Genomic DNA, 19046 nt, shown 5'->3' with positions numbered 1-19046 from the left:
GTGAGAAAGATAATAAATAGGTGTCACTAGATAAGAATAAACTAAAAGAATCAGAAACGTATGTTGAGCTAAAGGAGCATGTTTTAACACAATGCAAAGAAGCTAAAAACCTTGATAAAAGGTTAGAGGAACTGTTAACTAGAGTAACCAGTTTAGAGAGGAACATACACACAAACGAACTGATGGTGCTGAATAACACAGCACGAGAACTTTGTGAAGCATACACAAGCATCAATAGCCAAGTCAACCAAGTGGAAGAAAGGATATCAGAGTTTGAAGACCACCTTGCTGAAATAAGCCATACAGACAAAACCAGAGAAAAATGAATGAAAAGGAATGAACAAAGCCTCTGAGAAATATGGGACTTCATAAAAAGTCCAAACCTGGAGTACCTGAAGGAGACAGGGAGAATGGAAACAAGCTGAAAAACACACTTCAAGATAATATCCAGAACTTCCCCAATCTAGCAAGAAAGGCCACCATGCAAATTCAGGAAATACAGAGAACAACACTAAGATACTCTACGAGAAGATCTACCCCAAGACACATAATCATTAGATTTTCCAAGGTTGAAATGAAGGAAAAACTGCTAAGGGCAGCCAGAGAGAAAGGCCAGGTCACTTACAGAGGGAAGCCCATCAGACTAACAGTGGATCTCTCAGCAGAAATTCTACAAGCCATAAGAGATTGGCAGCCAATATTCAACATTCTTACATATCCAGTCAAACTAAGCTTCATAAACAAAGGAGAAATAAAATCCTTTCTAGACAAGCAAATGCTGAGAGACTTCGTTACCACCAGGCCTGCCTCACAAGAGCTCCCAAAAGAAGCACAAAATATGGAAAGGAAAAACGGGTACCAGCCACCACAAAAACACACCAAAATATAAAGACCAATGACACTATGAGGAAACTGCATCAACTAATGGCCAAAATAATCAGATAACATCATAATGACAGGATCAAATTCACACATAATAATACCAACCTTAAATGTAACTGGGCAAAATGCCCCAATTAAAAGACACAGATTGGCAAATTGGATAAAGAGTCAAGACCCATCAGTGTGCTGTATTCAGGAGAACCATCTCATGTGCAAAGACACACATAGGCTCAGAATAAAGGGATGGAAGAAAATTTACCAAGCAGATGGAAAGCAAAAAAAAGTAGGGGTTGCAATCCTAGTCTCTGAAAAAACAGACTTTAAACCAACGAAGATTTAAAAAGACAAAGAAGAGCATTACATAATGATAAAGGGATCAATGCAACAAGAAGAGCTAACTATCCTAAATATATATGCACCCAATAGAGGAGCACCCAGATTCATAAATCAAGTTCTTAGAGACCTACAGAGAAACTTAGACTGCCACACAATAATAGGAGACTTTAACACCCAGTTGTCAATATTAGAGAGATGAATGAGACAGAAAATTAACAAGGATATTCAGGACTTGAACTCAGCTTTAGATCAAGTGGACCTAATAGACATCTACAGAACTGTCCACCCCAAATCAACAGAAAATACATTATTCTGAATGCCACTTGGCATTTATTATAAAATCAACCACATAAGTGGAAGTAAGACACTCAAGAGAAAATGCAAAAGAACTGAAATCATAACAAACAGTCTCTTAGACCATACTGCAATAAAATTAGAACTCAGGATTAAGAAACTCACTCAAACACACACAGTTACATGGAAACTGAACAAACTGCTCCTTAATGACTCCTGGTTAAATAATGAAATTAAAGCAGAAATCAAGAAGTTCTTCAAAACAAATGAGAACAAAGGTGCAATGTACAAGAATCTCTGGGACATAGCTAAACCAGTGTTAAGAGGGAAACTTATAGCACTAAATGCCCACATCAGAAAGCTAGAAAGATCTCAAATCTACACCCTAACATCACAATTAAAAGAGCTAGAGAGGCAAGAGCAAACTAATTCAATAGCTAGCAGAAGACAAGAAATAACTCAGGTCAGAGCAGAATTGAAGGAGATAGAGACAAAAAAGCCCTCCAAAAATCAATAAATCCAGGTCCTGGTTTTTTGAAAAAACAAAATAGATAGACTGCTAGCTAAACTAAGAAGAAAAGAGAGTAGAATCAAATAAACACAACAAAAAAAGGTTAAAGGGGATAACACTACTGACCCCACAGAAATACAAACTACCATCAGAGAATACTATAAATACCTCTACACAAATAAACTAGAAAATCTAGAAAAATAAATAAATTCCTGGACACATACACCCTCCCAAGACTAAATCAGGAAAAGTCTAATCCCTGAATAGACCAATAACAAGTTCTGAAATTGAGGCAGTAATTAATAGCCTACCAACCAAAAAAAGCCCAGGACCAGGGAGATTCACAGCTGAATTCTACCAGAGGTACAAAAAGGAGCTGGTACCATTCCTTCTGAAACTATTCCAAACAATCCAAAAGGAGGGACTCCTCCTTAACTCATTTTATGAAGCCAGTATCATCCTCATACCAAAACTGGAAAGAGACACAATAAAAAAAGAAAACTTCAGGCTAATATCCCTGATGAATATTGATGTGAAATCCTCAATAAAATACGGCAAACCGAATCCAGCAGCACATCAAAAAACTTACCCACCATGATCAAGTCAGCTTCATCCCTGGGATGCAAAGCTGGTTCAACATACATAAATCAATAAATATGTTCATCACATTGACAGAACCAATGACAGAAAACACGTGATAATCTCAATAGATGCAGAGAAGGCCTTTGATAAAATTCAACATCACTTCATGTTAAAAACTCTCAATAAACTAGGTATTGATGGAACATATCTCAAAATAATCAGAGCTATTTATGACAAACCCACAACATATATAATATTGAATGGGCAAAAGCTGGAAGCATTCCCTTTGAATACCGGTATGAGACAAGGATGCCCTCTCTCACCAATCGTATTCAACATAGTATTGGAAATTCTGGCCAGGGCAATCAGGCAAGAGAAAGAAATAAAGGGTATTTGAATAGGAAGAGAGACAGTCAAATTGTCTCTTTTTGCAGATGACATATTTCTATATTTAGAAAACCCAATCATCCCAGCCAAAAAATTCCTTAAACTCATAAGCAACTTCAGCAAAGTCTCAACATACAAAATCCATTTGCAAAAATCACAGGCATTCCTTTACACCAACAATAAACAAGCAGAGAGCCAAATCATGAATGAACTCCCATTCACAATGGCTACAAAGAGAATAAAATACCTAGAAATACAGCTAACAAGGGATGTGAAGGACCTCGTCAAGGAGAACTACAAAGCACTGCTCAAGGAAATAAGAGAGGACACAAACAAATGCAAAAATATTCCATCCTCATGGATAAGAAGAATCAATATCATGAAAATGGCCACAATGCCCAAATTAATTTATAGATTCAATGCTATTCCCATCCAACTACCATTGACATTCTTCACAAAATTAGGAAAAACTACTTCAAATTTCATGTGAAATCAAAGAAGACCCTCTATAGCCAAGACAATCCTAAGCAAAAAGAATGAAGTTGGAGGCATCACGCTGCCTGACTTCAAACTATACTACAAGGCTACAGTAACCAAAACAGCATGGTACTGGTATCAAAACAGGCAATGGAACAGAACAGAGACTTCAGAAATAATACTACACATCTATCACTGTCTGATCTTCGACAAACCTGACAAAAACAAGCAATGGGAAAAGGATTCCCTATTCAATAAATGATGCTGGGAAAACTGGTGATCCATTTGCAGAAAAGTGAAACTGGACCACTTCCTTACACCTTAAACAAAAATTAACTCAATATAGATTAAACACTTAAATGTAAAACTCACAATCATAAAAACCCTAGAAGAAAACCTAGGCAATATCATTCAGGACATAGGCATAAGCAAAGAATTCATGTCAAAAATGCAAAAAGCAATTGCAAAAAAAGCCAAGATTGATAAATGAGATCTAATTAAACTAATGAGCTTCGGCACAGCAAAATAAACTATCATCAGAGTGAACAGGCAACCTACAGAATTGGAGAAAACTTTTGCAACCATCTGACAAAGGTCTAATATCTAGAATTTACAAGGAACTTAAACAAATTTACAAGAAAAAAACAAACAACCCCATAAAAAAGTGGGCAGAGGATATGAACAGGCACTTCTCAAAAGAAGACATTTATGTGGCCAAAAACATATGAAAAAAAATACTCAAGATCACTGATCATTACAGAAATGCAAATTAAACCACAATGAGATACCATCTCATGCTAGGTAGAATGGTGATTATTAAAAAGTTAAGAAACAATAGATGGTGGAGAGACTGTGGAGAAATAGGAATACTTTTACACTGTTGGTGAGAATGTAAATTAGTTCAACCATTTTGGAACACAATGTGGCAATTCCTCAAGGATCTAGAATCAGAAATATCATTTGATCCAGAAATTTTTTTTAATTATTATTATACTTTAAGTTTTAGGGTACATGTGCACAATGTGCAGGTTAGTTACATATGTATACATGTGCCATGCTGGTGTGCTGCACCCATTAACTCGTCATTTAGCATTAGGTATATCTCCTAATGCTATCCCTCCCCCCTCCCCCCAACCCACCACAGTCCCCAGAGTGTGATGTTCCCCTTCCTGTGTCCAAGTGTTCTCATTGTTCAATTCCCACCTATGAGTGAGAACATGCGGTGTTTGGTTTTTTGTCCTTGCGATAGTTTACTGAGAATGATGATTTCCAATTTCATCCATGTCCCTAAAAAGGACATGAACTCATCATTTTTTATGGCTGCATAGTATTCCATGGTGTATATGTGCCACATTTTCTTAATCCAGTCTATCATTGTTGCACATTTGGCTTGGTTCCAAGTCTCTGCTATTGTGAATAGTGCTGCAATAAACGTACATGTGCATGTGTCTTTATAGCAGCATGATTTATAGTCCTTTCGGTATATACCCAGTAATGGGATTGCTGGGTCAAATGGTATTTCTAGTTCTAGATCTCTGAGGAATCACCACACTGACTTCCACAATGGTTGAACTAGTTTACAGTCCCACCACCAGTGTAAAAGTGTTCCTATTTCTCCACATCCTCTCCAGCACCTGTTGTTTCCTGACTTTTGAATGATCGTCATTCTAACTGGTGTGAGATGGTATCTCATTGTGGTTTTGATTTGCATTTCTCTGATGGCCAGTGATGATGAGCATTTTTTCATGTGTCTTTTGCCTGCATAAATGTCTTCTTTTGAGAAGTGTCTGTTCATATCCTTTGCCCACTTTTTGATGGGGTTGTTTTTTTTTTCTTGTAAATTTGTTTGAGTTCTTTGTAGATTCTGGATATTAGCCCTTTGTCAGATGAGTAGGTTGTGAAAATTTTCTCCCATTTTGTAGGTTGCCTGTTCACTCTGATGGTAGTTTCTTTTGCTGTGCAGAAGCTCTTTAGTTTAATTAGATCCCATTTGTCAATTTTGGCTTTTGTTGCCATTGCTTTTGGTGTTTTAGACATGAAGTCCTTGCCCATGCCTATGTCCTGAATGGTATTGCCTAGGTTTTCTTCTATGGTTTTTATGGTTTTAGGTCTAACATTTAAGTCTTTAATCCATCTGGAATTAATTTTTGTATAAGGTGTAAGGAAGGGATCCACTTTCAGCATTCTACATATGGCTAGCCAGTTTTCCCAGCAACATTTATTAAATAGGGAATCCTTTCCCCATTGCTTATTTTTCTCAGGTTTGTCAAAGATCAGATAGTTGTAGATATGTGGTGTCGTTTCTGAGGGCTCTGTTCTGTTCCATTGATCTATATCTCTGTTTTGGTACCAGTACCATGCTGTTTTGGTTACTGTAGCCTTGTAGTATAGTTTGAAGTCAGGTAGCGTGATGCCTCCAGCTTTGTTCTTTTGGCTTAGGATTGACTTGGTGATGTGGGCTCTTTTTTGGTTCCATATGAACTTTAAAGTAGTTTTTTCCAATTCTGTGAATAAAGTCATTGGTAGCTTGATGGGGATGGCATTGAATCTATAAATTACATTGGGCAGTATGGCCATTTTCACGATATTGATTCTTCCTACCCATGAGCATGGAATGTTCTTCCATTTGTTTGTATCCTCTTTCATTTCATTGAGCAGTGGTTTGTAGTTCTCCTTGAAGAGGTCCTTCACGTCCCTTGTAAGTTGGATTCCTAGGTATTTTATTCTCTTTGAAGCAATTGTGAATGGGAGTTCCCTCAGGATTTGGCTCTCTATTTGTCTATTATTGGTGTATAAGAATGCTTGTGATTTTTGTACGTTGATTTTGTATCCTCAGACTTTGCTGAAGTTGCTTATCAGCTTCAGGATATTTTGGGCTGAGATAATGGGGTTTTCTAGATATACAATCATGTCGTCTGCAAACAGGGACAATTTGACTTCCTCTTTTCCTAATTCAGTACCCTTTATTTCCTTCTCCTGCTTAATTGCCCTGGCCAGAACTTCCAACACTATGTTGAATAGGAGTGGTGAGAGAGGGCATCCCTGTCTTGTGTCAGTTTTCAAAGGGAATGCTTCCAGTTTTTGCCCATTCAGTATGATATTGGCTGTGGGTTTGTCACAGATAGCTCTTATTATTTTGAGATACATCCCATCAATACCTAATTTATTGAGAGTTTTTACCATGAAGGTTGTTGAATTTTGTCAAAGGCGTTTTCTGCATCTATTGAGATAATCATGTGGTTTTTGTCTTTGGTTCTGTTTCTATGCTGGATTACATTTATTGATTTGCATATATTGAACCAGCCCTGCATCTCAGGGATGAAGCCCACTTGATCATGGTGGATAAGCTTTTTGACGTGCTGCTGGATTCGGTCTGCCAGTATTTTATTGAGGATTTTTGCATCAATGTTCATCAAGGATATTGGTCTAAAATTCTCTTTTTTGGTTGTGTCTCTGCCAGGCTTTGGTATGAGGATGATGCTGGCCTCATAAAATGAGTTAGGGAGGATTCCCTCTTTTTCTATTGATTGGAATAATTTCAGAAGGAATGGTACCAGTTCCTTCTTGTACCTCAGGTAGAATTCAGCTGTGAATCCATCTGGTCCTGGACTCTTTTTGGTTGGTAAGCTATTGATTATTGCCACAATTTCAGATCCTGTTATTGGTCTATTCAGAGATTCAACTTCTTCCTTGTTTAGTCTTGGGAGAGTGTATGTGTTGAGGAATTTAGTCATTTCTTCTAGATTTTCTAGTTTATTTGCGTAGAGTTTTTTGTAGTATTCTCTGATGGTAGTTTGTATTTCTGTGGGATCAGTGGTGATATCCCCTTTATCATTTTTTATTGCATCTATTTGATTCTTCTTTTTTTCTTTATTAGTCTTGCTAGCGGTTCTATCAATTTTGTTGATCCTTTCAAAAAACCATCTCCTGGATTCATTAATTTTTTGAAGGTTTTTTTTGTCTCTATTTCCTTCAGTTCTGTTCTGATTTTAGTTATTTCTTGCCTTCTGCTAGCTTTTGAATGTGTTTGCGCTTGCTTTTCTAGTTCTTTTAATTGTGATGTTAGGGTGTCAATTTTGGATCTTTCCTGCTTTCAAGACTCTTGTGGGCATTTAGTGCTATAAATTTTCCTCTACACACTGGTTTGAATGTGTCCCAGAGATTCTTTTAAATCTTATTACTGGGTATATGCCCAAGGGATTATAAATCATTCAGCTATAAAGACACATGCACACGTATGTTTACTGCAGCATTATTTACAATTGCAAAGTCGTGGAACCAACCCAAATGCCCACCAATGATAGACTGAATAAAGAAAATGTGGTACATATACACCATGGAATACTACATAGCCATAAAAAGAAATGAGATCATGTCCTTCGCAGGGACATGGATGAACTGGAAGTCATCATCCTCAGCAAACTAACACTGACATGTTCTCACTCACAAATGGAAGTTGAACTATGAGAACACATGGACACAGGGTGGGAAATAACACACATCAGGGCCTGTTGAGGGTTTAAGGGTCAGGGGAGGTACCTTAGAGGACAGGTCGATAGGTGCAGCAAATCACCATGGTACACGTATACCTAGGTAAGAAACCTGCACATTTTGCACATGTATCCCAGAACTTAAAGCAAAATAATAATAATAATAATAATAATAATAATAATGTGAGAAAGATAAAGAACATAGGTATCTCTAGACAAGATCCAGCTAAAAGAATCAGAAACCTCTCCTTGGAAAAAAAAACAAAACAAGAAAAGAGTATGAAACAATGATGTCTTTGAACTTTTAAGAGCAAATATAGGTCAATGAAACAAATTTTGAAACATGAGAATTAATTAATTAATACTTGGCACTTGAAAGATGTCTTGGTAAAAGGGAAATAAGTACTTTATATAACAGATGGGGAATTTATGGGAGTCACTTTCACAAAAGGATATGTGATAAAATATTAATAAACCAAGAAAATGTTATTAGATAACAAAAATAAAAAATAAAATTATGTTTTTAATCAAAGATGATTATTATATTTTTAAGATATGAAGCTGGATTTGAAGTTGCTGAGATTAGCTTTGTGGATGGCAGTGACCTCCTTCTGATGTGTTCTCTCTGGCATGTTCATAGACAGAACGAGGAATGACTGAATCTTAGTTCTCACCCAGAGCAGCAACACTAAAACCTAAGTGCACGGCCTGTAAAGTTTTTTAAAAATCACCAGGGAATTAAAGTTCTATTATCAGAGGAAAAACTAAAAACATATTTTCAGAAGCTTGTAGTTTAGGAAGAGACTAAACTTTTATACTAATTTAATTCTAAAGTGTTACAGTAAAAAAAGAACCATATTAATTTTAAATTACTTAATAAAATGTAAAGCAATCAAACTTTTTAAGAAAAATTACTTTAAAAATGAAAATAGATATAAATATAGTCAGAAAATGCAGAGACACCTCTTTTTACTAAGGTGGTACTATTGTTTGAATATGTCTCCAAAACTGTATGTGTTGCAAACTTAATAACTAAATTTATATGTTGATAAGAGGTAGGGACTTGGGGAGGCAATTAGAATTAGATAAGGTCATCAGGATGGGGCCCCGTGATGGGTTTATTAGCTTTATAAAGAGAAGAAAAAGACCTGAGTTACTACGCTTGCTATCTCTCCTTGTGATGCTTCCCTCTGTGTTATGACACAACTGGTAGACCTTCACGACATGCTAGCATCATGCTCTTGGACTTCACAGTCTCCAGACCCATGAGCTAATAGTTAAACCTCTGTTCCTTATAAACTACTCAGACTGTGGTATTCAGTTATAGCAACAGAAAACAGATAAAGACAAATGGCCTCCCTAAAATGTAACTTTTTAAAAAAGTGGTTACTTTGGCATTCTTACAATAGTTTCTACTAATACCTGCCATTGATATAAAATTCTATTGTAAAATGATTCTTCACATAAATTACAGTCTGCTGGAAATATTTTGGTTTCTCCCAAACCTTTAGCATTTGCCTAATAATGATATCGATATACTCTTACATCATGTATTATCTTCCGTTATATCTTATGTGTATATTATATATTTCTATATTTTGTATATTGATTTATTTTGCTTTTATTTTAAACCATATTATAAGAAACATACTCTAATTTGGAGCATCTCTTTTCTATTAAAATGCAAGCAGTTGCGATAAAAGAAATAATAATATTAGATTTAGCTTTTCAATCACAAATAAGTAAATATGGGGTATGGGAAAATATATATTTGATATCAAAATATATGGGTTATAAATAAATTGACACATTATTTATTGAAGATGTAATTATTCCATTATTTTAATTTTAAAAAGTTATTTTTTCTATTTATGGCTTTGTTTATTCTACTTATTTTTGGTAGTATTTCTTCTTAGCTATTCTTAATTTGAGCACAGTTTTAGCACTGTCTTAGAATGTTGTACAAGCCTGGTAGCCTTTAGGGATTTCTATAATAATTTACTGTGTTGTCTCTATATGAGGCAGGTTCACTTTTTCTTGTTTGCTTGTTTTGCATTTCTATTTATATAGAAACTCCTGACATGGAATAATTTTTAATACAATCAGATTTAAAGAACATTTGCAGGTGAATTACAAATACTTATTTTCTGAACTGTTTGTTAACTACCAATGTGATACTTCATTACCTCCCACCCTCATACTTCAGTGTGTGTGTACCTTCTACAAACAAGAACATTAGGGCATTCACCTACATAAACACAATGCAATCATCAAAGCAAGGACTCTGATGTGGTCTAGTCCTTGGGCTTCATTCATGACTCACCAGTTCAGAATCCTCTGCTGCATGTGGTTGTTCTGTGATGCTACTTGCCTTCAGTGAGAAAAATGCCTTGATCTTTTCCTAACTTTAATGACTTTGACACTATTGAAGAAAATAGGACATTCATTTTATATGAAATGTGTCTCACTTGGGTTTGTTGGAGATTTTCTCAGGACTAGAATAGGTTAAATCACATTAGATTCAGTTAGATTACATTGGTTTTCTCCTGTACATTACATTAGATAGATGTTTCCTCCTAGTTAGATTTCATTTGTACCCAGCTTTAGTGGGAATGTCATGAACCTGCTATTTTGCTAATTATTATAGTCTGTCTCCCTATCAGACATGCATAATTTTTGATGTGTTGCTTTAATGAAGTGTTCACTTTGATCAATTTGTTAAGGCAATGCTGTCACTTTTGTGCCCTGTAAAGTTCTCCTTTATTCTTTTATAATTACAGTAAGTTATTTCTGAGGAGGTACTTTGAAACTAAGTAAGTTCTTTGTCCCTTGTCACATTTTTCACTTCTTTATTTTTATGAAGATAGACTTAATGGTTTCCTATTTTATTTGCTGAGTTATAATCCATTGCTAACATTTATTTTATCCCAGAATTGCTCAATTTGTCCCGAATTTGCCCAATAGACGCTCTTGAAAGTTGCTTTTATGTCTTTTCATCTATCTCCATCATTCTCTGAACACCTCCTTATTTCCTAGCACAGTAATATGACTTAGCCTCATCTTTGACTTTCTACGCCACAACCCAGCCATCAAACATTTCTCTACAGAGTTCTGGCTTTTTGCAGTGGAGAATAATATTGAGAAATGGAGAGCTTTGCTGAGTGTGCTCCTTGCTATTGAGAACTCTCTGACCCCAGATATTTTGGGGACAGAGTAAGGTACAGCTGCACACATATACATGCATGCACACACACACACACACACACACACACATTACAAATTGAGGCTGCTACCAATATTTCTAATTGTAATCCAATACTACAGAATTTATTCTTGGCTTCTTTCTTTCTGTATTTATGACTCTCATCTCTAACAGTGAGAAATAAGGCTCCTATTTCACCTTCCGCATAACATATCTACTTAGTTGATCAATCCCTCTTTCTCCTTCCCCATCTTCCACCTGCATTCACTCTGAATACCCTCCTTATTCAACCCTGCCAGGCATGTTTTCTCCTTTTTTCTAAAAATGATTTTAGATGAATATCAGTGTGACGGTATTGCTCACTATGTATATTTTATCAAAAATGTAAACTTATTTGTAATACCAGGCTGAAAAACAGTATCATGAAAAATACTGTTTAAAAAAATAATCTCCATCATCCAAAGACTTGTTCTTGCTAAATCTATTGCTAGCTCTGAAACGGGCAGTTGTTGAATATCTACAAACAAAATGATCCTCTAGTTTTTAAGGGTTTCCTGGCCAAATGACAGGGAGTACATTTTTATACAAATGATACACTGCTCATCTATTATGAATGAAGACAGATATTCCTTTCACTACTCCTCTATGTTTCCCATGTATGTTCTGTTAGCATAACAACTACTACACTTGGGCTTCAAGTCATGCAGTTACGTCCGATCTTCCTCTCACTAGGAAGAACCTGATCATTGCAACTGTACTCCTGAATTCAGCTGTAGGATGAGATCTAAGTTCCATTGGTAGCTGTCCCTGGGCTAAAGGCCTTGGGTATCCTCTGGGAGGCAGGTGATCATGGTGCCCAGAGAGATGAGGGCAAGATGCAGGGGGTCTACTTCTTTTTCCCATAGACACTGGTTTACAAAATCCTTTTTATTCAAAGAGGTGATCAAAGAATACACAGCCCCCCAAAAATATAGGAGAAAAAGTACTCAATAAGTGTCTTAGTGAATTAATTACAAATATAGGGTATTTTTCATAGATTTTCAATGTTTGTGGTATTTGCCAACTTTATTCTGCATCATGAGCTTTTTCTCATTCTTGATATATATTCACTTTCATGCCTAATTTTATATTCCTAGTTTTGCATTTTCTTAATTATTAAAGTCCCAAAGTTGAATAAATGACAGTTTCCCTAACAGCTCAACACACCCCTGTTGGCAGGCACCAGAGGTCTGTAATGCTAAAATGTACTCCGTGCTATAACTTAGTATCATCTCAGCTAATTGCCATGAGTTTCTAAAAAATAGCCGAACTCTAGTTTTCGCTTTTGTTTTTCTCTTTTCTCTAACTTCCATGTTGCTTTACATTCTCTCCAATTGTTGATCCTAAATTTTGAGACGTGTAACATGGACATTTCTACTAGGTATGTCAGTAGGCAGAAATATAAACTGTTGAATACTTAGAGTTCGGGGACAAGATCTGGGCAGAACATATGCATTTGGAGTCATCAGGATAGAATTGCTGTTTATGTAAGTGTGGTTGAGATCTGTTACCCAATGGGAGACTTAGTATTAGATAAGAGCAAGGATAGTTATCTGTCAGGATAGGGCTGCCAGGAGGCATTTGCAATGCTGAGAGAGTTTGCATGTAAGAAGTAGGATCATCTCCTAAAAGTGAGAATGGGAAGTATATATTAATTTCAAAAAAGAATGAAAAAGGTTTAATATAAGTTCCAGTAGATTAGACAAGAGAATAGGCTAAGAAAATATGACATAACAATAGGAAGAATTAGAGGCTTTCTTGAGATTTTAGTCTGTAATTGAAAATGCAGGTTGTCTTTTTTCCAGCCATGCACCACTACAGTGCCGTGTTAGGGAGTTACAGCTCAGGCTAGAATCAGAGCAAAACGAGTCAAACCAGAGCGGTGCAAGAGGGCTGGTCTATGCAGGTGAGTAGCTACTGTGAGGGCACTATCTATTCAGGCCCGACTCCTCTGCCTCTCTCCTCCTAGCCCGCTGTCCATGCCCTGGTTGACCAGAAGATGTCCCAGGAGCACTCCCCTCTGGCCCCTTCATCTCCATCTCACGTTGCATTCGAAGAGGATTTTTAAATGGGTAACCTCAGTCCCTCCCTATGCTTGACATGCTTTAGTGGCTGTCCTTTGTTCCTCAGATAAAGTTCATGTGCTTTATTAAGGCCTTTTCCTATGATCTGTTCCATCCAAACACCAACACCAACCTCATACCCAAGCTGACTACAGCTGTAACAAACTTGTTTGCCTTGTTGAAGGGACACATACTTCTTTGTAGCTCTGGGCAAGTTTATACATTATTCCTTGTACCAGGTTGCTCCTCCCCTCCTACTGGCTGGACTCCAACCCCTGCCATGACACATCTTCCTCTGTGGAGCCCTTTCACAGTCACTTAGGTTTCAGTTCATTAAAAGCCTCCTCCAAAATGCCCTTCCTAAACTCCTTCATCAGCTGGAATTTTTGTGAGTTCAACTCTCTTATACTGTTGTATTTATCCTTAATACCTAGTGGAGTGCTTGGCACATAGAAGGTACTCGAAGTAACTGATATGAATTAACAGACAAAAATGCATTCACAAATCAGTTAACCAATTCCTAATCTTCACAGCACCCTCTGCATCCATAGCTGCATTTCACAGATGAAGAACTGAAGTTCATAGTGCCCAATACACTCATAAAGGGTAATGTTTTAGTAACAGAAGTGGCATTTGTTGTCAAATTCCTTTTTCTGAAACCTTTGCTCTCTCATCAGTTCCAGGCTGGCTCTCTGGTTCCCATCTTTTTCCCCAAATTATCAATATTTACGCTGAGAGACAGAGACAGTGTAGTATCATGTGCAAGAGCACAGAATTTTGACACATTGCAAGATTCATATATTTAGCTCTGATATTTACTAGCTGTGTGACCTTAGGCTATTTACTTAAACTGCTTTTTGCCTCAATTTCCAAATCTCTAAAATGGGAATAACAATAACTGACAGATAGTGGTGCTGTAAATACAAACTGAATTCATATACTAAGCACTTAGGACAACACCTGGCACATACATATAAACTATATGTACCAGATAAACCTTATTGCTTCATTTTTGTTATTACTGGTGTAGCTTCATTATGAACACATCAGAAGGGACAGGATTTTCCTGATTAATGGTCACAGGCAAGTTCTTCTGTGATCCAGACATTCAAATCTGACTTTTAATTAGCCTCACCTGAGGGATCCATTTTCTGGAGGCAGAAGTCTACAACTTGCACAGCTTGCATCAGAAGTGATACCTCATGGCAGGAGAGGGCTGGGCTGTAGAAGACTCCCCCTCTGATTTAGGCTGTAGAAGATGCCCCTTCTTATTTGCTCACCTGCCCCACCTATCTGACTGGCTTCCTTATCAACCAGTGATCCTGACACAGGAGAAGGCCAGAAGGTAATCTGCATGCAGGAAAATAATCCATTTAGCATCGAATCTAGAAGCCACTCCTCTGTTCTCATGCTACATGAAATTTTCCTTTGGGAAAAGGGATGCTCGAAGGATGGCTTTATGTGTCTAATGTCAAGCCACAAAGCATAAAGCACCAGCATTGTACTTACTAAGGGGAGGGGGACTTCCTTGATTACATACAACAACTGAAGGTAGATTTACATTGTATTTGATGTGTGAGAATACTTATCACCAGGCCTCACTAACCTATGTAAACATTTTCCCAAGTAGAACATCACACACCAGGGCCTGTTGGGAGGTTCGGGGCAAGAGGGGAGACAGCATTAGGACAAATACCTAATACATGCAGGGCCTAAAACCTAGATGATGGGTGGATAGGTGAAGCAAACCACCATGGTACATGTATACCTATGTAACAAAACTGTACGTTCTGCACATGTATCCCAGAACTTGAAGTATTAAAAAAATTCAAGTAAACTAAGGCTTATAGAAAATTTTATATAGAAAGTTAAAATGAGAAGTAGTCTTTGATTTTAATTTGGTCAGAATGTAAATATACAGGCACTCTCATAGACACTTCTGATGGCCACATAAGTTAAGATGACTTGTAGGAGGCAATTTGTACACATGGATTTAATATCTTGAATATGTTAAAATATTTTTCCACATGGGATTTCCAAAGCTCAGAATTTAGACTAAAGGAAATAAGAATTTGCATAAAAGTCTGAGCAAATATCAGTCCTTCCTACATATTATTATTTTGTCTCATTTATTTACTTACTATTTTTGTCTTCTTTATTGATTTACTTAACATCATATCACCTAATAAAATGCAAGCTCAATGAAAGCAGTGGCTTTTTCTGCATTTTTCTCAGCCACATAACAAGTGCTGAGGTTACCTGGTATATAGCAAACATTTAATTTTCTATTAAACCATTCAAATAATGATGGTTGTGATATGCCTGATAGCAAGAACAAGTGGGGGAAAAAACTAAATGTAAAATTTTAAAGTGGACTCAATGAATATAGGCAAATGATGGGATAGATGAAATCTATCAAAAAGTTATCAGTGTTTTTTAAGGAACATTAACTGTCATAGAAAAAAATCTCAAGACATATTTTTATACAAAATAGCAGATCATGAATTGCATAATCTTTGTCAAAAATTATAACAAAGAGATATAAAATATTGTTTGTATATCTTGATAGAGGTAAACATAATGTTTATTATTTCCTTTAAAATTATCCTTTTTAACTACTATAGTAAACTGCATTATGTTCTAATGTTTAAACAGCTTTTTTTAAAAGAGAGGATTTAAAAGATCATGCAGCTACTTGGAGAGTGGTTAGAAAATAATTTAAGTCTAAGTAAGACTATATAAATATGTGTTGCATTATTACTATGATAAAAGTTATATTAGTGTACAGATAGAGAATAGACAAAGTTGATTTGTTGAGGCAGTTTTCTTTTTTCCCTCCTTCCTTCTCCCTCCCTCCCTCCCTTCCTTCTCCCTCCCTCCCTCCCTTCCTTCCTTCTCCTTCCTTCTTTCCTTTCTCCCCTCTGTGCCCTCCCTGCCCTTCCTCCCTTTTTTCTCTTTCTTTCTTTCTTTTTCTTTCTTTCTTTTATTTCTTTCTTTTTCTTTCTTCCTTCCTTCCTTCTTTCCTTCCTTCCTTCCTTTCTTTCTCTCTCTTTCTTTCTTTCTTTCTTTCTTTCTTTCTTTCTTTCTTTTTCTTTCTTTCTCTCTTCTTTCCTTCTTTCTCTCTCTCCTTCCCTCCTTCCTTCCTTCCTTCTTTCCTTTTCTTTTCTTCTTTTCTTTTCCTTCTTTTCTTTTCTTTTCTTTCTTTCTTTTCTTCCTCTAATTACATGAGTAGCTTTCCTAAAAATACACAGTTCACCCTGGCGCGGTGGCTCATGCCTGTAATCCTAACACTTTGGGAGGCGGAGGTAGGGAGATTGCCTGAGCTCAGGAGTTCAAGACCAGCTTGGGCAACATGGGGAAACCCTGTCTCTACTAAAATGCAAAAAATTAGCTGGGCATGGTGGCATGTGCCTGTAGTCCCAGCTACTCAGGAGGCTGAGGCAGGAGATTTGCTTGAACCTGGGAGGTGGAGGTTGCAGTGAGCCGAGATCACACCACTGCACTCCAGCCTAAGCAACACAGCAAGTCTCCATCTCCAAAAAAAAGAAAGCTATCTCATTAGCCATTTTGGCAATTATTTCATAAAACTGGAGTCGGGTATGATCTCCTTTTCCTCAGATACTAGCATCTGTTTAAGAAATTGTCAGACCCTTCTTTACTAACAATACACTCAAGTATTTCAGGTTGTCCTTCCACCATTACGCCTACAGAAGAACTCAAAGCATGCACAGTGATGAGCAATCAATGAACTATACTTTTAGCTGGATTTTGCACTTCAGAGAACTTCAGCTTTAATCCAAAGTTCTCTATAAGGAAAAGAAACTATGAACAATTTTGAGGTAATTATAATTTTTGTCTCTCTGCCTTCAGACACTTTTGATGCATTTTATTATATTTTAAATGTTTCAGCATTTTTTTACTCTGCTAAGTCTTTAACAGGAAGAGAAATAGCTAACATAAAGCAAAGGGAAATTAGCTCCCCTTGGATACAGAAACAAGGTCAACCTTATGCAGGAATTTAATTATCAATCTGTGGTGAGTCCAAGCCTACAAACCCTAAAGTAGAAAGTGAATATATATTAGTCTTCATGTTTTATAGGTTATTCCAATTTTAATTTTTTAAAAAACGCTATAGAAACCATGTGACATTTTATAGAATTTGTGATGGCTTGCTATTGTAATAATCTGCATATGGCACGAAATTCAACTGATATATGACAATCGAATGTTCTTTTACATATGCAAAAAGATGGTCAAGCCATGAGATTAAGAACAAAACAGCAAAACTTTTCTTTGCATTTTTCCTGATATTTTCTATATTTTCTAATTCCAAGTCTCACCCAAATCTTTCTCTTTTGCATTTTATTCAGAAAAAAAGAATTAAAAAAAAAACATGGTAACAACCGACGTTTAAATTCAGACTACTTTCAACTGAATTTTCTTCTTCCCCAGTGAACTCCTGAGGAGCTTCTCCCTGTTCCCTCACCCACGGCGGGACTGCAGAGTCTGCTTGCAAGTTATTTAAGCAGATAGCTGAGTGCCAGTGCACTTCTGTGCATTCTATATTTTCTCTTTTTTGTCTAGTTTATTTTCTTTCTCTTTCATTTGTCTTTATCGTGTCTCTTCTTTCATTCCATGAATGATTTGTTTTCATGAGCTGCTTATGAGCCCAGAGGCACTATTTTCTGAGGAAAAGCCATTCAAATACTGACTACATATTGATCATACCTTGAGGATCTTGCACATAATCTCATAAACTGAGAATGTTTTCTCTGCTCTTGTCCAGTCCCAGGTGGTCACCTTTAAAAGATAAGAAAATAATGTTTAATTTGTTTTAGAAAGTTATTTACCACTGTATTTGATTTGCATAATATAGTGAAAAATAAGAAAAAACTTTCACAGATGTATCTAGTTAGTCTCTCATCTGTGAAGCCATGCTCATAAAGGACCCTACATCATGCTTTTGTTTCCTCTATTCCAAGCTTTGTCACCATTTGTCTTATGCTTTCAGCAAATGATTTATATTATGTGCAACAGTTCTCATTTGCCCAGTGTCCTTATATATCTTAAATAATGTACGCATTCTCTACCTATAAATACTAAGTATTTACATTCCACACTCATATTTTTTAAAATTTACCACTAGTTAAATACAGAGAATACCAGAGCTCAACACAGCTCTATTTTTTAAATATACATCATTTATGTGACATTGCAAACATACCCAAAGCATAATGCAGTTATTTCACTTACTTAGGTTGGAAACATACATTTAACTGTCTTGTCAAATAAATTATTCAGAGTAGGAATAGAGTAAAATATATAAATATCAATTTTTCCTCTGTCTTCCTAGTGCTTTAAACTTTGTGTAGAGACAGACATTTAAAACAGCAGCAAGTTAGACCTGATGATTTCTAAATCTTATGTATTATTAGACCTGCAAGTGACTGGTCTGGCATTTGGTATTTACATTCAATAAATATTTATTAAGTGTCTTCTGAGCTGCAAGGTACATGTTTCCAAAAGCAAGACTTGAGGTACAATAGGTATCTATACATATCTAGTACAAATCTCAATAACTAGGATATAGAATATAATAGAAGATGAAAATGTTATTGATTTTATATAGAGAGACCTGTACAACATAGATAAGCAAGTTCGACTGTCATAAATGATAGCTTACCAGAATGTATTTGTGTTGTTTGCCAAGGATAGAATCCTCTAATTTAAATGTTGAACACCATGAGAGTTAACATCATCCTATGGGATTACCATAGGGTGAG

The 19046-nt window shown here is 36.3% G+C and overlaps 1 protein-coding gene across 9 annotated transcripts in view; it reads right to left on the bottom strand.

Moving 5' to 3' along the window:
• SNTG1 (syntrophin gamma 1) overlaps nucleotides 1-19046 on the bottom strand; it is an 865234-nt gene that overhangs the window by 118979 nt on the left and 727209 nt on the right. For all 9 annotated transcript variants that reach the window (XM_034966056.3, XM_063606752.1, XM_034966057.3 and 6 more), the window contains one exon: nucleotides 17992-18063. In XM_034966056.3, coding sequence (XP_034821947.3) covers nucleotides 17992-18063 — 72 coding nt within the window. The remainder of the gene's footprint in view (nucleotides 1-17991; nucleotides 18064-19046) is intronic.

The sequence above is a fragment of the Pan paniscus genome, chromosome 7 (assembly GCF_029289425.2).
Source record: "Pan paniscus chromosome 7, NHGRI_mPanPan1-v2.0_pri, whole genome shotgun sequence".
In the NCBI taxonomy this organism is placed as follows: Eukaryota; Metazoa; Chordata; class Mammalia; order Primates; family Hominidae; genus Pan; species Pan paniscus.
The sequence above is the reverse complement of the archived record's forward strand: the minus strand, read 5'-3'. Positions and strand labels throughout refer to the sequence as shown.